This window comes from Limulus polyphemus, unplaced genomic scaffold (assembly GCF_000517525.1).
Source record: "Limulus polyphemus unplaced genomic scaffold, Limulus_polyphemus-2.1.2 Scaffold141, whole genome shotgun sequence".
Taxonomy (NCBI): domain Eukaryota; kingdom Metazoa; phylum Arthropoda; class Merostomata; order Xiphosura; family Limulidae; genus Limulus; species Limulus polyphemus.
The window spans coordinates 720,228-738,824 of NW_013665751.1; the positions used below are offsets into that span (position 1 = coordinate 720,228).

Below are 18,597 nucleotides of genomic sequence, written 5' to 3' on the forward strand. Positions count from 1 at the left end.
AGGTGCACACCATCAAGGTTCACTTAGTGTTGGTGCAAAATTTTGGGTTTCTAGGTTCTTTCTTTCTGGAGCTATGGCAATCACACACACACACCCTTTTATTATTATAGATATGTCCCATAATTTCCAGTATTGTGTAAAACTGGAAAGCTATTTAAAAGTAAAGGTTATAATTTAATTTTTTATTCTGAACTTTAAAATACTGTATCTGAAAAGTAAATGCTACTTTATCTTTTTATAAAAAGTAAATCAATTAGGTTGTTACTTAGCTCATAAGACTACATCAGAGATATGGTTAGGCTTCAGTACCTGATGTAGTTTTGGGACTTGTTTTTTTTTTTTAGCGGAGTTAGAGATCTGATTTTTTTTTCAGAAATTAACTTTGTTTTGTTTATAAATGTGCTTATATGAAATAAAGTTTGATTAATTTTGTAATCGAAAGCCACAAAACACTTCTTTTTGTTTTATTAAAATAATGTTCTTTAACATAAATAAGGATGAAAAACACAAGATGACACATCACGAGTTTAACACAACTTGACTAAAACTTCATTATTCATGAGTTATTGGGTTGAACATTTTGGTGGACTTTCAAAGTCAATAATGTTCTGATGTAGGATAACCACAGATGCAGTATACCCTCTAAACTAGCTTCCATTTTAAGATGTTCATAAGAATAATACTGATTTTTATACTTTTATGCTCTTGCCCCCCTCCAAAGGCACAGAATAGATATAACCAATTGTGTAGCTTTGTGCTTTAGCTACAAATGAAAAGCTCTTGGGCCATTTATAGTCTAGTGGCTAGCTTGCCAGACTGTAAAAAGTCCATGGTTCACATTGTTGCAAAGTGGCACTTTGAGGACTGTGGATGCATTATAAGAGTGACAGTCAAATCCCACTATCTGATTAGAATAGCTTGGGTGTTTATGGTGGATGTTGTTGACTAGCTAACTTCCATCTAGTTTATCAGCTCAAATGTAGGGATGGCTAAGAGAGAGCCTTTGGGTAATTTTGCATGAATATCTGTGCCCAAAAGTATATAGATTACTAAACATGTCTGATGGTATTCTTTTACATATCAACATATATATATATATATATATATTTCCTCCACAGGAAGAATATTATCATCTTTTAGCAGAAAAAATCTATAAAATTCAAAAAGAATTAGAAGAAAAAAGGCAAAAAAGAAAAGAACAGCAACAACAAGACCCAATTCGACAGACACAACAAATTTCAAGTAGTATTGGAGCTTTATCTGTTACTCAACTTAGGGCATCGTCAGCTGGTAAGTATAGAATAACAGTTTTTCAGTGTGTTGACCTAAATTTAGTAGTTATACCTTTCAGTTATAGAAAATTTAAATAATGCTAACATCTTTGAGTGGTTTATCATATTATCATTCTTTTGGATTAGAATTTGATTAGCCTTGTTTATACACGCTTAAATTAAGATATGGTTAGTAAGACAATTTTTGGAGCAAGGGCTGCAAATTAAAACTTAACTTCTCTGTTCTGCTTATCTGTATGGAAATCCTTTTTGCAACTTTATCATTATTTTAGACAGAAAACAGAATCTAAAAGTTATATATCTGTTGATTTTACACAATTAGATTGTATTCATTTTAGTTGATATAGAAGAAAACATCAAATAAAATGGAAAAACATCATAAAAACCCTTTTTTTTTGCCCATTTTTGAGTTTATGGGAATAAAATGTAATTTATGGAGAATAAAACAGTAGTGTCATAAAATTTTTAAAATGGTACAGTTACTCATGTAGAGTTTTTAATTGAATATTATACGTTTAACTTGTACAATAAATTGATGTGCATTTTTTAATATTGAATGTTTTTACTTATTTAATGAAAGCTATGTACAAAAATGGTCATAGAATCTTTTAAAATCATATTTCCAAACTGTCACAAAACATTGAATTACTAACTCAAAGTACTTTCCAGTCAGTTGCATTGAAAGATTGATGTTGAGCCAGTGACTCTTGTTAGTCATTTAAACTTTGCAAGTACCAACCTAAATCTTTATTGGTTATTTCTGAAGACCAGCCATTTTATGAAATTAAGAAAGTATAAATTTCAGTGATAGTCTCCCACTTGGAATGTGTGATTCTTAAGTGTTTATGCTTGAATTTCTTTTTGTGGAAAATATTTTGTGCTGCAATCAGTTCTAAAATTGAGCATTGTGCTACAGTTTATAATTTGTGATATAAATATAGCAGTATATAAAATCAATAGTAACTATCTCACCTTTATTCTACATTTTTTTACATGGTCTTTAAGAGAAAGCAGGAATATGTGTCACAAAAAAGACTGCAGGTTTTTATTAACAGTGATAAATGATTTTAGAATAATGCAAGATAATTTTTATGTTAAGAAGAAAAATACTTTTTTTCATCCTACAGTTTTATATTTCACCTGCCTAACCTCTAAAAAATCTTAAGTGAATATCACAAGTTTTTCATAAAAACTTTATAATCATCTGTTATTTTCTCTACCCTAAAACTAATTGTAACAAAATCAGCAATGTAAGGTAAAATTAAAAGTTTAAAAACATGTAGTAAGTCTAAATTACTTTTTTTCTTTTTAGATTGACTGCATATTGAAAGAAGTCAATTAATTACTCACTAATTATACTTACAGCTAATAAATTTTTCAAATCTGGGCCATTGAACCCTCTCTCCACGGACATATTTTTCTGTGCATGTCACAAGGTTTTAGTGAGTTACATTTAAAATTAAATTAAACTACTTTCTTTCATTGTATACAAATAAATATAGCATAGAAACAGAACTAATAATCCATATTTTAGTAATATATAAATTTTAAGTTCTTATTTTTAAAGGGCAATATTAGAAAAAAATCTAGAATTCCCTTAGTGTGAGAATTGTGATATTTGCTCTCTTAGCATCCCCTCTTCTTTAATATATTTACCACCCCTCTAAGAAGTATTAAATTTCATGTAAACTACTTAATATAATATCATCATCATCAGGCAAAGTATAATTTTCATAGCCTTCAATCTTATTTGTTACAGAGCCATGAAATAGACAACCAGACCCCTCTTGCCATGCTCACCTGTCACGTCCTGTCTTTCAGAAATTGACATTCAATGCTATATTATTTATAACCAATAGAATGCCAAGGTTTTTATCTATCAGATGACATATTATATTATGTTGTTTTATATAAAGAGAATTGTCAATTTCGCTTTCAGTTCAAGCTTGATTCCCACTGTAAAAATGTCGACAGCTTATATGAAGTTTTAATGGCTTTTGTCGCATAGTTAGAAAGCCAGAAAACTTGTAACAGTTATGGGACATTGTCTGCTATTTGCATATTATTAATCTGTGTTCTTTGGTGCATCATTTAATTAAATAAGAATTTATTTAGTGCAGTGCTACAATTAATATAAAAAAGTAGTGTTAAATGTCATCAACAGTTGACAGCAAAAAAAAGAAGACCCAGGTAAGTACATTTTTCTTGTTTTTTATGTATATTCTTTATTTATTATTATAAATGTATCCAAAATGTAAAAGTAGGAAATTTTTTATGTCAGTTAAGGGTAGGTTAGGTGAAATAACTAATACTAATATAATAAAATTTTTCACAAGGCACACTCGCGAGCAGCTTGTGCATAATGTAATTTGATAAAGTAATGTGAACTTCATGTTCACCAAGTGATTTACAATTGATAATGACGTGAATGGTAGTTAAATAGGATTCAAAGAGCAATAAAACAATGAAATTTGAATATAAGAAGATGTACACTGTTATGAGTTTACAGCTATTTAACATAAACAAATGTAGTTTCATTTACAATTGGAAGTCATTCCAAAAAGTAAAATAGGGTAATTTAGATTTTTTTTGGTGGTTATGAGGTCAGTCAAATTGATCAACCTTGTATAAAGTTAGGGTAGAGAAAATAACAGATAAAATATAAAGTTTTGCTGAAAAAATACACAGATAAAATTCTAGATTTTTGAGATGAAGAAAAGTATTTTTAATCTTATCGTGAAATCACTTAGCACTTGGACTAGTATATATAAATACTATATTTATTAACGGACACATCTATAGTAAAAATACTTAATAAAGAATTGATTTTTTGTGTACAAAAGACCTGTAATGTTTACTAAATGTCAGTCTAATTTTATGAAGATACACCAAGTTTGTTAGAAATTATAGTATCAAATCCATAATGAATACAAAGTGGTTAAGAAGTCGATTAATTCTACTGACGTTGTAGTGAGAGAGATAAATTTGTTGCTGTAAAGCTGCACTTACCATCTCAGGATACACCAAAATACATTTATCACAGTGAAACAACTTTTGTTTAAACAAATGATCAAGTTTTCAAAATATGCTGTCTTGACTAAAACAGATTAAACCTACTATGTTTTACAAGGTATTATGGTTGCCATTGGATGCATGGAATTTTTTTAAACATGAATTTTAAAATTAACAAGCAGCTTAAAAAACTAGAATGATTAGAATATGGATTTCATTATTTTCTTCCCTGAAACTTTAGGTTCCGGTACAGCTATAGTGTCACAACCTCACAGGCCTGTCGTGGGCCTGCAAAATTCACAACAGAGAATGCCTCCTCCAAATATTACTATTCCTGGACCTAGGAGTGAGTTTTTTCCAAGCTCTGCAGGAGTGCATATAAACCAGAATCAGACAAACTTAAACATTTCCAATTCAGGACTTTCTGCTATTACATCAGTTGGTATTCATCTTTCTAAGCCTAACAGCAGTGTAGCAAGCATAGTAACTACAGTGAGTACTTCTTCATTTGATCTTGTGATGACAACTTCCTCCAGTATTTCTGCTGTTCCTGTGAGCTCTCAGTATGTGTTATCCAGTGTTGGACCCCATCAAGGACACACTCAGTTTACAGAAAAGATTAAATCAAGACAAGTTACAGTAAGTAGGTCATAATTATTTTCTGTGATGTTCAACAAAATTTTAGGTTGTCATAGAAATAAAAGAAATAGTCTTTGTATTATTGTTTATTCATGAATATGTGGAAATGAATACTAGATATATTTCTAGGGAAGTAATGTTTTCATTATCTAAGACTAATGTGAACTTGTAGCAATGATGAAAATACATTACCTGTTAATCTGTGTGGTGGTGGTGTAATGTCCCTGTAAACATAATTTATAGCTTTACTAGGATAATATTAGTGTTAACACTCCATCTACAGGCCTTTATCCTCTTTATTCTACAGATAATCATGAAAATTTCAGCAAGATCAACTTTTTCTATCTTTCTTTTCTCAAGAGAAACTAAGAGACCTTAATCTATCCCCATAAGAGAACTCTTCCATTTTGAAAACCATCCTACTTGCCTCCCTTTGAAACCTCTATAATCAGTTGTTATCTTTTCTTAGATAAAATGACTAAAATTTAACACCGTATTCCAAGTAAAGCTTAACTAGTGCTTTGTATAGAGATAATTGCATCTTTTTCACTTGTAATCAACTCCAGTCATGGCTCATCTGCGTGTCATGATATTTTATATTTTCAAAGAGTTACATTCAAAATTTAAATAAACAACTTTATCAATAGTAATGTATATCATTAAAATTAGCATCAGAATGTATTTTGTAATTAATATTCTTGAAATTGTTTTAGTATTAATTTCTTAGTTTTCAAATAAGGTACTGAAACAAATTCTGAATCTGTACAAAGATATGTGAGTGCTCTGAATTTTCCCCTTTCAATTTGTATAATTTCAGTAGTACAGCATGTTTACTGTCTGTGTTATGTAGACACAATCTGTAAATAATTTCTATGTTCAATGCACAGTTTCAGCATCCTGACTCTTTGTTTAGTGAGATATCAGTAAATTTACCCAACCCATGACAGAAACCCTGCCTATCTAACCTTAACTTTCAAGGCAGTTTTCAAAATCACATCATATTAGTTGCTGTATGTGTTTACAACAATTAAAAAGAGATTATTCTGAAATTTAACTTGCAGTAGTCCTTTGGGAATCTGCCAAATGTCTCCCCACCATGATGTACTGCTTTTCAGTGATGAATAAACTGTATGTTGTATAAGCCAGGTAATAAAACTGTAAGATTAAAAATAGTATGTATGTGAATATATTAATGGTTGAAATTATGAATAATATCAACTCAAGATGTGGAAAGAAATTATTTACTGAAAGAAGAAGAAGACAAGTATGTTTATTTTATTTCATTTTACATTGATGATTCAGCAACAGTTAGTTTTAGGGTAGAGAAATAGTAGATAAATATTTACTCATGGCACCAAAACAAAATAAAAGTATGATAAAACGCTGCTCTTTCTAATAGCATTCTTTGAAAGACTGAATGACATGGAGAGGTTGTCAAGTGGGCTTGAAATTCTTTTTTTTTATATTTTAGTAAATCAAGATTTGAGGTTCTAAATTTATATTCTGACTTGTCAATATCTGTAGCACGTGTTTCTAATTAGCTGAACTCTCAGGAAATTGTGATTATAAAAAAAAAATGTAAATGGGCAATTTGAAGAGCAGATGCAATGCAGATGTGACATAGAAAAGAGAAGATTGAGAATTTTTTGTATTTCTCTTGAAATTCAAATATTAAAGTTGAAATTATAAACTATGTTTTGATGCAAAGTTTATTGACATACATTGATAATTATATTGTAACTATAATGTAATAATATTGTAACTGTAAAAGGTCAGGATATGTACACTTTGACCTTACAGTGCATATAAGGTTAATAACATTTATCTTTCACCCATCCAGTTGATCTTCAGTCCTATCAACTAATCTTTCCAAACTGCATCATTGTGGATTTTCTTGGCACCTTACCAAAACCCATTTGTATATCTTAAGTACACCAAGTCATGCCATTTCCATCATCCAGTTTACGTATAACATCTTCAGAAAAGTTAGCAGATTAGCCTGGCAAGATTTTCCTTTAGTGGATACATATTATATTTCACAAAATGATTTTGTGATTCTTTTTTTTATCAGACCTTAAGAATTTTTCTCACTATAGAAGTAAAACCATCTGGCCTAAAATATTGAAGTTGGCTCTTGTCACCCACTTTAAAAATAGGATAACATTAGCAATTCTTCAGTTCTCGGGCACCTGACAACTATCTTTTGTTTTCTGTAGTACTGTAGTCTGAAATGCAATATAGTTTCAATTTTTAATTATCCTTTATAATGAAATTAATCAGAGAGATTTTTGAACAAAAGTTGAAATATTTGTAAATTACACTTGTTCTTGTACAGGTTGGAAAATGTGGTATTTTATCTGGAAAGTAAGGGGGAAAATTTTTTTTTTCTGAAGTAATGTAGCCATTCTGGTTTGCTTTTCAGTCACTGGGTGCTCATACTTATTAATAATGTCTTTAGCTGATAAATTTTTTTTGTTTACATATTTTTGTTTTGCAGATTATGATAACGTTTTTTTTATGTAAACATTGCTACATTGTAATGAAGAAATATAGAAACTATTTAAAAAACAGCTGTCTTTAAATTGTGGTCCTGGAAAAATTCAGAAATTTCAGTTTCAATGAAATACCCTTCATCTTATATACATTGCGAACCATCGTGACTGTCTGAGCATTTGCCTGTCTCCCGTTTACGTCAGCCACTTGCACTGAGTTTGAAAAGCTGCACACACACGTAGAAAAAGTTCAACATTCACTTTGAAATGATGGGAGAACAGGCATGAATAATGTTGATGCCAAATTTTATTTCACAAGCAGGATATTCTACACTAAATTGTTTGGAATTAACCACACTATACTTCACTTTTTAAAATGTGACATAACTTAAAGAATAAAAATGTAGATTTACTGTACGTTATTGTTGAGTGTCTCTTAGCATGACTGAAATGTGCGACAATTACTTTTTACAGTGGGCAGTATAAGTAGTTCAACACAACTGACCTTTTTTTAAAGTCCATGAAATAATTTAAATTGATAGAGTAACTTAATTTTTTTTTCTGGCACTGTGGATTGGTACTTTTGCTTGTAACATAATAGGCTTAATTAGAAAACATAATTAAATATTTTGTTTATTGGAATCAGGTTTATATTTTGTATTGCCCATTGTGAATCTTGTACTTCATAAGATCTGAAACAGTTGCACCTCACTTTAATGTGCATCTTTATGAGCAAAAAATGTTAGGAAAATGCAAGTTTTATCCTGCATGACAGATTTCATAAGTTTTACAAATTTAACTGTGGATCTTTGAAGGTCCTGGATTTTCATTTTTAAATCTGTATGAACCCTGATACAGCCCTTCTTTGATTTGTTTGAAAAATGTTAATTTCAGATGCAGCAGACACGAGTTCCTGTTTCAACATCTCAGACACCTGTAACTGTCTCTTCAATTAGTGGACTCAACTCTCCCGTAGGTATTTCAACTAACATACAAAGACAATTTAAAAATAAACATTCTGAGCTTATATCTGAAATTTTTCTCTCTCGATCATTCCCATTTTATTATTTTTGCAGTCAAATCTCATAAAAAATAAAATACTGTCAATATAACAATTTGTGATTGTTGATTTGGATATGCACATATAAAAATAAAGATTTTTCAGGCAGAGACAGTTTATTTTAAGCAGAATTTGGTCTAATAGTAATAATAATTTTAAAAAAATATCACATTATTTTGAAAGCACAAAAAGAGAAAGGAATAGAAAATTAGTAATGTTGATAAGATTTCATGCTGTAGTAGCTTATCATTGTGTATAAATTCTATATATAGGAAATAGTGTTTGCAAGACGGAAACTATTTCCAGCCGTAGGTGAAACACAGAAACATAATAGGCTTCTTATCATGTATTGAAGTGAAGGGAAAAAAAAATTAAAAATGCTTTTAGAGAGTTAATTTTTTGTAAAGCTGTACCTATTTTCTCCTTTTCAATTTAGAATTTCTTATTGAATATTTACCAGATTAACACCCAAGATTATTCTTACTAACAGATCATGTCAATGTTAAACATGGGTCACTTCTTTATTGAGGAACTTTATATTTATTAAGTACCAGAATAATAATTGTAATATTAAAGTTGACTTATATTTTTACTAGAGTGCATCTTGGTTTTCTATTACATTTAGGTTAGTGTTTTTCAGAACAGTTGGAACAAAAGAAAGTGGCTTAAACTAATTAATAATCACTATTCACAGTTCACAAGTGTGGTTACAAAAAATATTTCACACTTTCAGCTCTGATGGTTAATGAAACAAAGAAATGAAAAAGAAAATTGCAGTGTGAAACACAAGAAAATATACTTTAGTAACTTACATTCCATGATCAATTATTTTTAATTGAAGAATACTTGATTTTTGAGCCTGTAGGTTAATAACTTGCACCTCTGTAGCCTTTAGTTCTCTTGACACTTGCTCAGTCATTTTGACCAACCTTGTAATCACCAGGTAACCATGAAAGTATTCATATTAGAACTGTTAATGTGATATGTGTATCTTCATGAAATTTAGCAAGCTTTTGGTAAATATTAAGTCTTTTGTACATAAAAATAGACATTAAGTATTTTTACTGAATATTTGTCTGTGAATATATAGAGTTAGAGTGTTAACTAGTCCAAGTACGAAGTGTTATGATTAATAATATATTTTTTTTCATCTTACAATTTTCAAATTTTATTTGTATAAAGCCTCTTAAAACTTCCTAAAAACATTTCTTCTTCAGTAAAACTTAATATTTTATCTTTTATTTTCTCTACCCTAACTATAAGGATTTAATAAATTTGACTGATCTTGTAACCACATCAAAAAAAATACCAAATGAATTTAAATTACCATTTTTTTTCATTCTAGAATGTCTGCAGATTGTTACAGAAAATCTATATAGATAATACACTTGTGTTTGGTTGTCCAGAACCTATCTTGCAAATTTCTCAATCAAATGCTACAGATCTCAGCATTAGAAAGGCCATAGTCTGAGGAGTCTGGATTGCATATTGGCTTTTCAGTTTAGAATCACTTTACCTATTTTTTGCTTCGTGAAACATTTTAATGCAGTGAGTGTGCTAGACGATGGCATAATGTCATTGTCACCACATGACGACTGGCTTTGATTTCACCTTTAGTTTTTTCATTTGCAAAGAATTTCACACAAACAACACTTAACCCATGTGTAATTTCCTAAAAAGAATGAACATTACATGAAATACAATTTATAAGGGCTTTCTTGACTTATTTAGGTCAAAAATACATTTGCACAATTCGTTCAAAATCATAAGCTTATCACTGTGTGACAACACAAATTCAGATTTTTCTGAATATTCAGCAAAGTTTGTCTTCACTACAACTTTACATTTACTTTTTTTTGCAGTAATTTAACTTCAGTTCATTTCATAGACTGCTATAAACACCTTTTAGCTACTTTTTTTTATTATGTGTTTTATTCTTCATATTTTCAGTTTCGTTCTTTCAACTCGTAAAACCGTGTCATACACTGAATGTTCGTAACTGTTTCATACTCTTTACACTATTATATGTATACCATTACTTTACTGTTTATGTGTCATTTTATTAAATAAAGCTTTGTTTGTTTGACTACATTGAAATTTTTCGAATAAACCAGGATTTATTGATCTAATACATAAGGTTTAATTAGAAATATTATTTTTGGGCCTTGTATATTACTTGAAACCATAAGGAGAGTACGTGATTATTAAAAATTAAAAACGAGACAAAATTTGAATTTTATGGACGATAAAAGTTTTTAGAGATTTTTCAAATAATGTACTAAAACATAAAAGTAAGAAGTTCAAATCTAATATAATATAAATATTGTAATTATTTTTTTATAAATACCATATCCATAATGTTATTTTCCAAGATATTAAAGATCATAATGCAAAAAAACTAAATGTATCAAAAGTAACAGACTTTATGTTTCTTAAACTACGTGCATTTATGAAAGTTCGTATGAAGTTTTAAACAGTTTTATCCACTAGATGTATTGTTGGAACAAAATATAGCAAGACGATATATATGGAAAAAGTTAGTAGCTAGTAGTAATTGGGTTAAGTGATGTAAAGCACAAGTTAGTTGCGAGAATATCTCATGTATAAATGGTTTGTATTATCTAACCTAATAAGTTTCTAATTTTTACATTTTATTTACTTTTATAAAAAAAAAAACGAATACATAAAAATAACAAATGTTCGGTTGTTTTTTTTTTTTTAGCAGTTGACCTGCTAGTGAAACATAAGTGTACTTTTATTTTTTGTAATGATGGCAGTAGTACATTAAATAATTTTCATTGACTTAAAATACGGACTGAAGAACACGAAATAGAAACACGTACCAAGCAAATAATGTTCTATAACTATTTCCATTACCTATTTGATCAGAATTTGACGGTAACAACTTTTAATCTGTAGGTGAAAACAAGGTAGCATTATACATCAGTTAGTAAATTAAAATATCTTTCTCTTGGTTATAAGTGATGTAATAGAAATGTCAGAGGAAATTATTGTCAATTTGTGAAAAAGAGGATGTGATAGATGGGGGTGGTAAGTGGGTTTGACTTTCTAGTTTATGTCTTCATAAACAAAGAATGTTGAAGGCTATAACAATTACACTATATTTTAGTAATGTCTATGCTCTAATGAGTAATTTATGTTAAACTCAGGACATAGAGAGGGGGGATATAAAAGTAGAAAATGGTTGAATCAAAGAAAACAATCAACTATACAAACTTTAGGGTAGATTAAGTATTTTTTTAATTTAAAAATTAAGAAATCAAAACTTGTGTAATATTAAAATTTGATTTATTAACTAAGCTTGATGTAGCTTGTTGTGCAGCTTTGCGCAAAACTTAAAAACAAAACAAAAACAAACAAAATCTCCAAACGTTGTGCAGCTCCAGGAAGCATCACTTGTAAATAGTGCTTTTAATATTTTTTTTTGTTATACTCTTTCTGCCCATCTCAAAGTGTAGGCTTATATTTTCAAAGAAACAATTTGACTCCATATATTCATGGAGAAATTTTTAGTGAAAATACTTCATTAAAAATTCTGATTTTTTGTCTACAAAAGACTTGATGCTTACTGAAAGCTTGCTAAATTCCATGAAGATATACAAAACATATAAGAAGCTATAGTATGGAAACCTTAACCACGTGTGTGGTGGGAATATTAGTTAGACAAGGTTCAAAGGGCAATAAAACAAAATATAACTAGGAACAAATGTATACTGTTATAAGTTGAAACCAATTTAGGATAAACAAATATAGTTTATGCTACAATTTGAAGTCATTTTTAGAAAGAAAGGGAATTTAGATTTATTTGAATTTCTTTTTTTGGTGGTTACCACATTGGTCAAAATGCCTAACCTTGTGTAGAGTTAGGGTAGAGAAAAATAAGAGATAAAAATATAAAGTTGTCCTGTTTGTATTTCATTTAGAAAGTGAGTGATTTTTCACAGTTTTTTTGTTCAGGTTTTTATATTGAGTGTTGTCACAGGCAAAAATATAAAATTCCTAGATTGTATGAAATATGTGGACTCCACCAACAGGGAATAGAAAAAATGAATTGGTAATTTGAGGGTTAAAATTAATAACATTAAAATTAGGAAGTAATGCTTTTTTATTATAACAAAAAATATCATGTGGGAGTATATTTTGTTCATATGTTGAATATTTTTTTTAGTTTATTAAAAACTGTATTTGCAAAAATCTTGCTAATTCTGTGGCTCCTTGTTTCTTATTTTTAGGTACCTGTTATGCATTTAACACAACTGCAACCTTCTGGAAGTCCAGTGGCTGGTAAGCCTCAAACTTTACCACCTTCACAAATATCGCCTCATCCTATACCCCATTCTGTTCCTCTTCCTCATTCATCAACACCTCAACCTGAGTCGCAGCAAACACCAATACAGCAGCCCCCTAGAGCAGCATCAGTACCAGGAACTACAGGAAATTCTCCCCAGACTCCTTGTACTTCTCATAATGTGTTAGAAGATCAGTTACAGAGGATATCGACAAACCATCACCAAAATCTTCAGATCTCAGAAAAGGCATTATCTAATCTAACCAAAATCGACTCTCAGCCATCAAACCTAGACAGTACTACTGAGGAAGTTCTGTTTTCATCTGTATCAAAAGACACATTGAAAAGTATTGGTGGTGCTACTGTGCAAGTTCCTACTTCTTCAGTTACTTTAACATCTTCATTTGTTTCCACTGTTACTACTGTTACACCATCAGCTACTGTATCAGAAACATCTGCTTGGGATCTTGATAAAGTTATGGACAGTACAGGTATCAATAAAGTTGCAGAAAATACGGTTATTAAAACAGAAATAGAATCTACAGATATAAAACATGAAGGGAAAGATGAAATAAAAAAAGAAATACCAGATGAAAATATTACACAAAAATTTACTTCTTTTGGTACGTGTGCCAAGGAAGAATTAACATCAGGAAAACGTGATTCTTTAGTTTCCCAATCCAGTACAACTTCAGAATCAGCTTGTGATACTGATGTTAAAAGTGAATTATTGGAAGCAGGTTCTCATCCACCACCAAAGCCAAAGCCAAATAAAAAAAGTAAGTGTATTATGAGACATTTTTCTTTTAATCAAGACAAAAAACTCATGAAAATTTTTAAATTGTTATTTTGTAAGTATCATATTTTCAACTGTCACCAAAATGAAGTAATTCTGAAGTTTCCTTTGTTTTTTGCACATATTTTAACATTTGATGCTAAAGAAAGAAAACCATTCAGAAGCATATTGCAATAATACTTGGATGCAAGGTAATGTAAGAAAAAATTTTTCAAAAATCTTGGAGAAAGAAATAGGCATAAGAATCTAAGTTGTAGCATTAGTAGTACAAGTCAGCAGAAAACTTTAGCAATTTAACGTGTATGCCTAAGTATGACCAATTCAGTACTGTATATGTTTAATGCATCTCAAATATGCAACCTAGAACAGCTTCATAAATGCACCCAGTGAAGTGAAAAATCTTGCTCATTTACAAATAGAATTAAGACTACTTAATTTGGACAAGGGATTTTTTATTACTTAAAACATATGAATAAAATTTGAACAGTTATTTCCATTTTTCACTTGGTACATTATATGCATTAATTTACTTTTAATATAGTGGTACATTTTTGATATTAACCAAGTAACTGTTTCTTAACCACCATTTATAGAAAACATTCTTCAAGTACCAGGTTTATTTTTAGATACACAATAAAAACAGAAGTTATATAGTGTTTCCATGTCTATAACAAAAACATTCAATATGAAAAAATGCCAAATTATAAAAAGACCCTAGCCATATAAAGTGGAGATATCAGACACACAAGCCAAGTTACAAAAAAACAGTTGAAGTAACTTTATAATATACTGTTACTTTTATTTTTAGTAGTAGTACTAGTGTATAGCCTGTATAGTGTATGTGGCAAGTACTACCACCCCCACCCCATAGTATACCCTACCCTCACATTTCATAGCTAATTGAAATAAGCAAATTTTGTGAGATCAAGCTGGAGTGGCAAAGAGACAGAAAAGTGCAGTCGAGCAAGTCAAACCTTGGTAAATTCCTTTTTGAGCAAATCAAAATTCAGATCATTCATGAAATGAATTTGTGGTGTATTTATAGAATAATTATTGGTAAAAATCAGTTTGAAAAACCAATGTGTTTTGGTAACACTGTGTTCCAATAATGGATTTTATGTCATGTCATTTAGCAACAAAACTAAAATCTAATATTCTTGATAGTCTGTGTACTGAAAGTATAAAATTAAATGCATAGACAACAAACTGGCAAAAATATTTGTTGATTTCTGAATTTAGACTCCATTGATTAAAGAGATTTGTTTTGTATTTGAAATGTTGGTGATATAACAGAAAATAGCTTAATTCAGCAACGATTTAATAAGTTTAAAATTGAACTGAAATTTTTACTTTCATGATAAATTTTATGTACTTGGCTGTAGGCTAGGTTATCCCACACTACTTTTTTACTTTACCAACACTCACTATGCTTATAAGGTTTCACGGCCCCTTGCAACTCCGTCACTAAAATTGTAATGGGCAGATAGTAATCAAACTATTCTATCTGGATAAATGCATTTTGGCTTTTAAGACACCTTCTATTTCAAGAAATCAAGTGTAACATGATATGACACACACTGGCTTTTATATAGGTTAGATAATATTAATTTTGTTAGTATTCTTATAATATGTCATGAAGCCGGTGAGATTCATGTGCAGGAATACATGTTTTTTAAGCAACCAAAGCATAGCATTGTGGTTAAGTTCACAGTGTAATATAAGAAGAATTGCAGGTTCAACCCTACTCTAAGACAGACTCCATCTTTTTATAACGTGAGTAATTAGTTTAATATAAGTGAAATAAACATAACAGAAGATGCATTTCCTGGTTTATTTTGTTGTTGACCAACAAATGAAGTGTACAAGTATAGTTGTTGTGTAATGTAGATATGGTTGTTCAATAGTCAGTGCATTTGTATTGAAAAACATGGCAGATTAAGAAATATTTTTATGCCTTAACTTGAAGGTTTATTTCTCATACTGTAAGGCAGACATTTAACCTAAGGTAATTTGAAACTGCATATTAAGAGTAGAATGGTGCTCCTGGCTGATGTAGTTTAGGTGTGCTTATACCCCAGAAACAGCAAAACTATCTGTGCTGTATATAGAGTCACTGGTAGTCCTCTGCCACTTTTTTTTATATAGTTTGGTCTTTGGAACTACCATTGCTCTTTACATGTACCCTTGGCAATGATCTAGAGGGGGATATACATATGCCCCTGCATCATTGAGAGTTGAAAAAATAATAAAACCTTTTCGATTTTGTGTTCCCAGTAATTTATTAATTATCTGCACCATCCTCCCTATTAGATAACATTTGTGGGTTTTTTCTAATGGTGAGTATTAAAAAAGGATTTAATTTGGTTTTTAAGATTTATTTATATATTTTTTATAGTTTTTAAACCTGATGAATTGCGACAAGCATTAATGCCTACATTGGAGAAGCTATACAGACAGGATCCAGAGTCACTTCCTTTCAGACAACCAGTAGATCCTCAGCTTCTACAAATACCTGTGAGTGTGTTTGATATTATATATATATTTTTTTTTTTGCATGTCCAAAAATAGATAATTTTTATGTCAAATATATATTGATATTGTTAAATGTTATCACCACGAAAAATTCAGTTTTTCAGATTTTGTCAGTAGGATTTATAGTCTTTATGGCACTTGAGAATTCAAATTAGTTTTTTCTAATATAGAAATTAGTAACTAGGACTAGTTAAACAGGTGAATTAAGACAACTTGCAATATCTTATATTTTGGATGCTACTGGTTATCTTTTTCAGTTGCTTGCTGTCATTTATTGCACAGCCTCCTTTAAAATGTGCACATGTTGATACTGTTGAACATAATGTTGCCAGAAATTTATTTTTGATACAAGTGATTTTGAAAAACCTAGGAATTATAATTAATGAATCTATAAAAACAAAATACATTTATTGGCAAACTGATGAATCTGAAAAACTATATTTCAAAATCAATATGTTACAACCGGTTCTTTAACTCTCTTGCTAATGGCATTCTTTTCTGCACACGTCACAAGGTATTTACTGAGTTACATTCAAAATTTAATGAAAGTACTTTATTATCATAATATATAAATAAACTGGGAATCAAATTGTAACTAATAATCCAAATTTTAATATTATGTAAATTTTAAGTTCTTATTTTATAAGGCAATATTTAAAAAAAAAATCCTCAATTTCCCCCTAGTATGAGAATTGTGACATTTGCTCTCTAGGTATCCCCTCTTTTCTAATTTAACTACCACTCCTCTGAGATGTATGGAATTTAATATAAATTACTCATTATAATGTTATAGCTCAAGCAAAGCATAATTTTTATATCCTTCAATCGTATTTGGTTACAGAGCCATGAAATATACAACCAGACTTCTCCTGCCACACTCACTTTTCACATTTTCTCTGACACAAGTTGCTAATACTGTATTATTTACAACCAGTAGAAAGCCAGTTTTAATCTATCAAATGACATTATATTACAATGTTTTCTGTACAGAGATTTGTCATTGCTCAGGCAAAGCATAATTTTCTAATTTGGTTACAGTGCCATAAACTGGAAATTTAGACCCCCCTCTTGTTACATCCTTTCTGTCACAAATTGTCAATAATTCTGTCTGATGTTTAATACTGTATTGTGTATAACAAGTAGAAAGCCAAAGTTTTAATCTATCAAATGGTATATTATATTATGTTGTTTTCTGTGCAGAGAATTGTCTATTTCACTTCCACTTTAAACTTTATTCATGTCATGGAAAACATTGACAAGCTTAACTGAATTTGCATACTTAGAAAGCCAGAAAAAGTGTGATAGTTATAGGACATTGTCTGCTTTTTGCAGGTTATTATTTTGTATTCTTTGATTCATTACTTAATTAAGTAAAAAATTATTTAGTGCAGTAGTACCATAAGTATAAAAAGTATGGTTAAGTTTCATTTACAGTCGACAGCAGTATTCTTTGTTTATTATTATAAAGGTAACTGAAATGTAAAAATGAGAAACTTTTTAGGTTACATTAGGTAAAACAAAGAATAATGACAATGATAATTTTTCATGAGGTATGCTCGTCAGTAACTCTCGAGTAGCCCTTACTGTACGTAATTCGATAGGGTAATGTGAGCGATATGATACGTTTGACACAATATTTACAGTGTGTGTGGTGGGAATATTAGTTAGACAAGGTTCAAAGGGCAATAAAACCAAATTTAACTAGAAACAAATGTATACTGTTACAAGTTTAAACCAAATTAGGATAAACAAATATAGTTTCATGCTACAAATCGAAGTCATTTTAGAAAGAAAAGGTAATTTAGATTTATTTGAATTTGTTTTTTGGTAATTACCACTTTGGGCAAATTGCCTAACCTTGTGTAGAGTTAGGGTAGAGAAAAATAAGAGATAAAATATAAAGTTTTACTGGAAAAAAAATGTTTGAAAATTTTTAGGAGGTTTTGAAGATTATGCAAATGAAGTTCGAGAATTTTCAAATGAAGAAAAGTATTTTTAATCTTAACATGAAAACCACTTTACGCTCAGAGCAATTAACAATTTGACTCCATATATTCATGGAGAAATTTTTAGTGAAAATACTTCATTAAAAATTCTGATTTTTTGGGTACAAAAGACTTAATGCTTACTGAAAGCTTGCAAAATTTCATGAAGATATACAAAACATATAAGAAGCTATAGTATGGAAACTATACAGGTCAATTTGGGGTTAAGATTTAGGTTGAATCTACAGAGTCCGTAGCAAGAGATTTGAAACAAAGTGCATATACCATATTTAATTACAGTGTAATCTTAAGAAACAGAAAGCAGTGCATTAGTGAAAGGTGTAAATTACACTGTTTGTTTTTATTTATATCATGAGTCAGATATCATAACCTTCCTGCCTGTAAATTAAAACTTCTGAAATGAATATTCATAAATTACAGAATATTGATATTGTAACTGACAATTAAATTTAATATATT

At 29.8% G+C, this 18,597-nt stretch overlaps 1 protein-coding gene across 2 annotated transcripts in view; it reads left to right on the forward strand.

Annotated features, from left to right (window-relative positions):
* Window positions 1-18,597, forward strand: part of LOC106474685 (CREB-binding protein-like) — a 153,990-nt gene that overhangs the window by 47,627 nt on the left and 87,766 nt on the right. For both annotated transcript variants that reach the window (XM_022379968.1, XM_013935380.2), the window contains exons 7-11: window positions 1,119-1,290; window positions 4,546-4,943; window positions 8,330-8,407; window positions 12,749-13,583; window positions 15,996-16,114. In XM_022379968.1, the coding sequence (XP_022235676.1) occupies window positions 1,119-1,290; window positions 4,546-4,943; window positions 8,330-8,407; window positions 12,749-13,583; window positions 15,996-16,114 (1,602 nt within the window). The remainder of the gene's footprint in view (window positions 1-1,118; window positions 1,291-4,545; window positions 4,944-8,329; window positions 8,408-12,748; window positions 13,584-15,995; window positions 16,115-18,597) is intronic.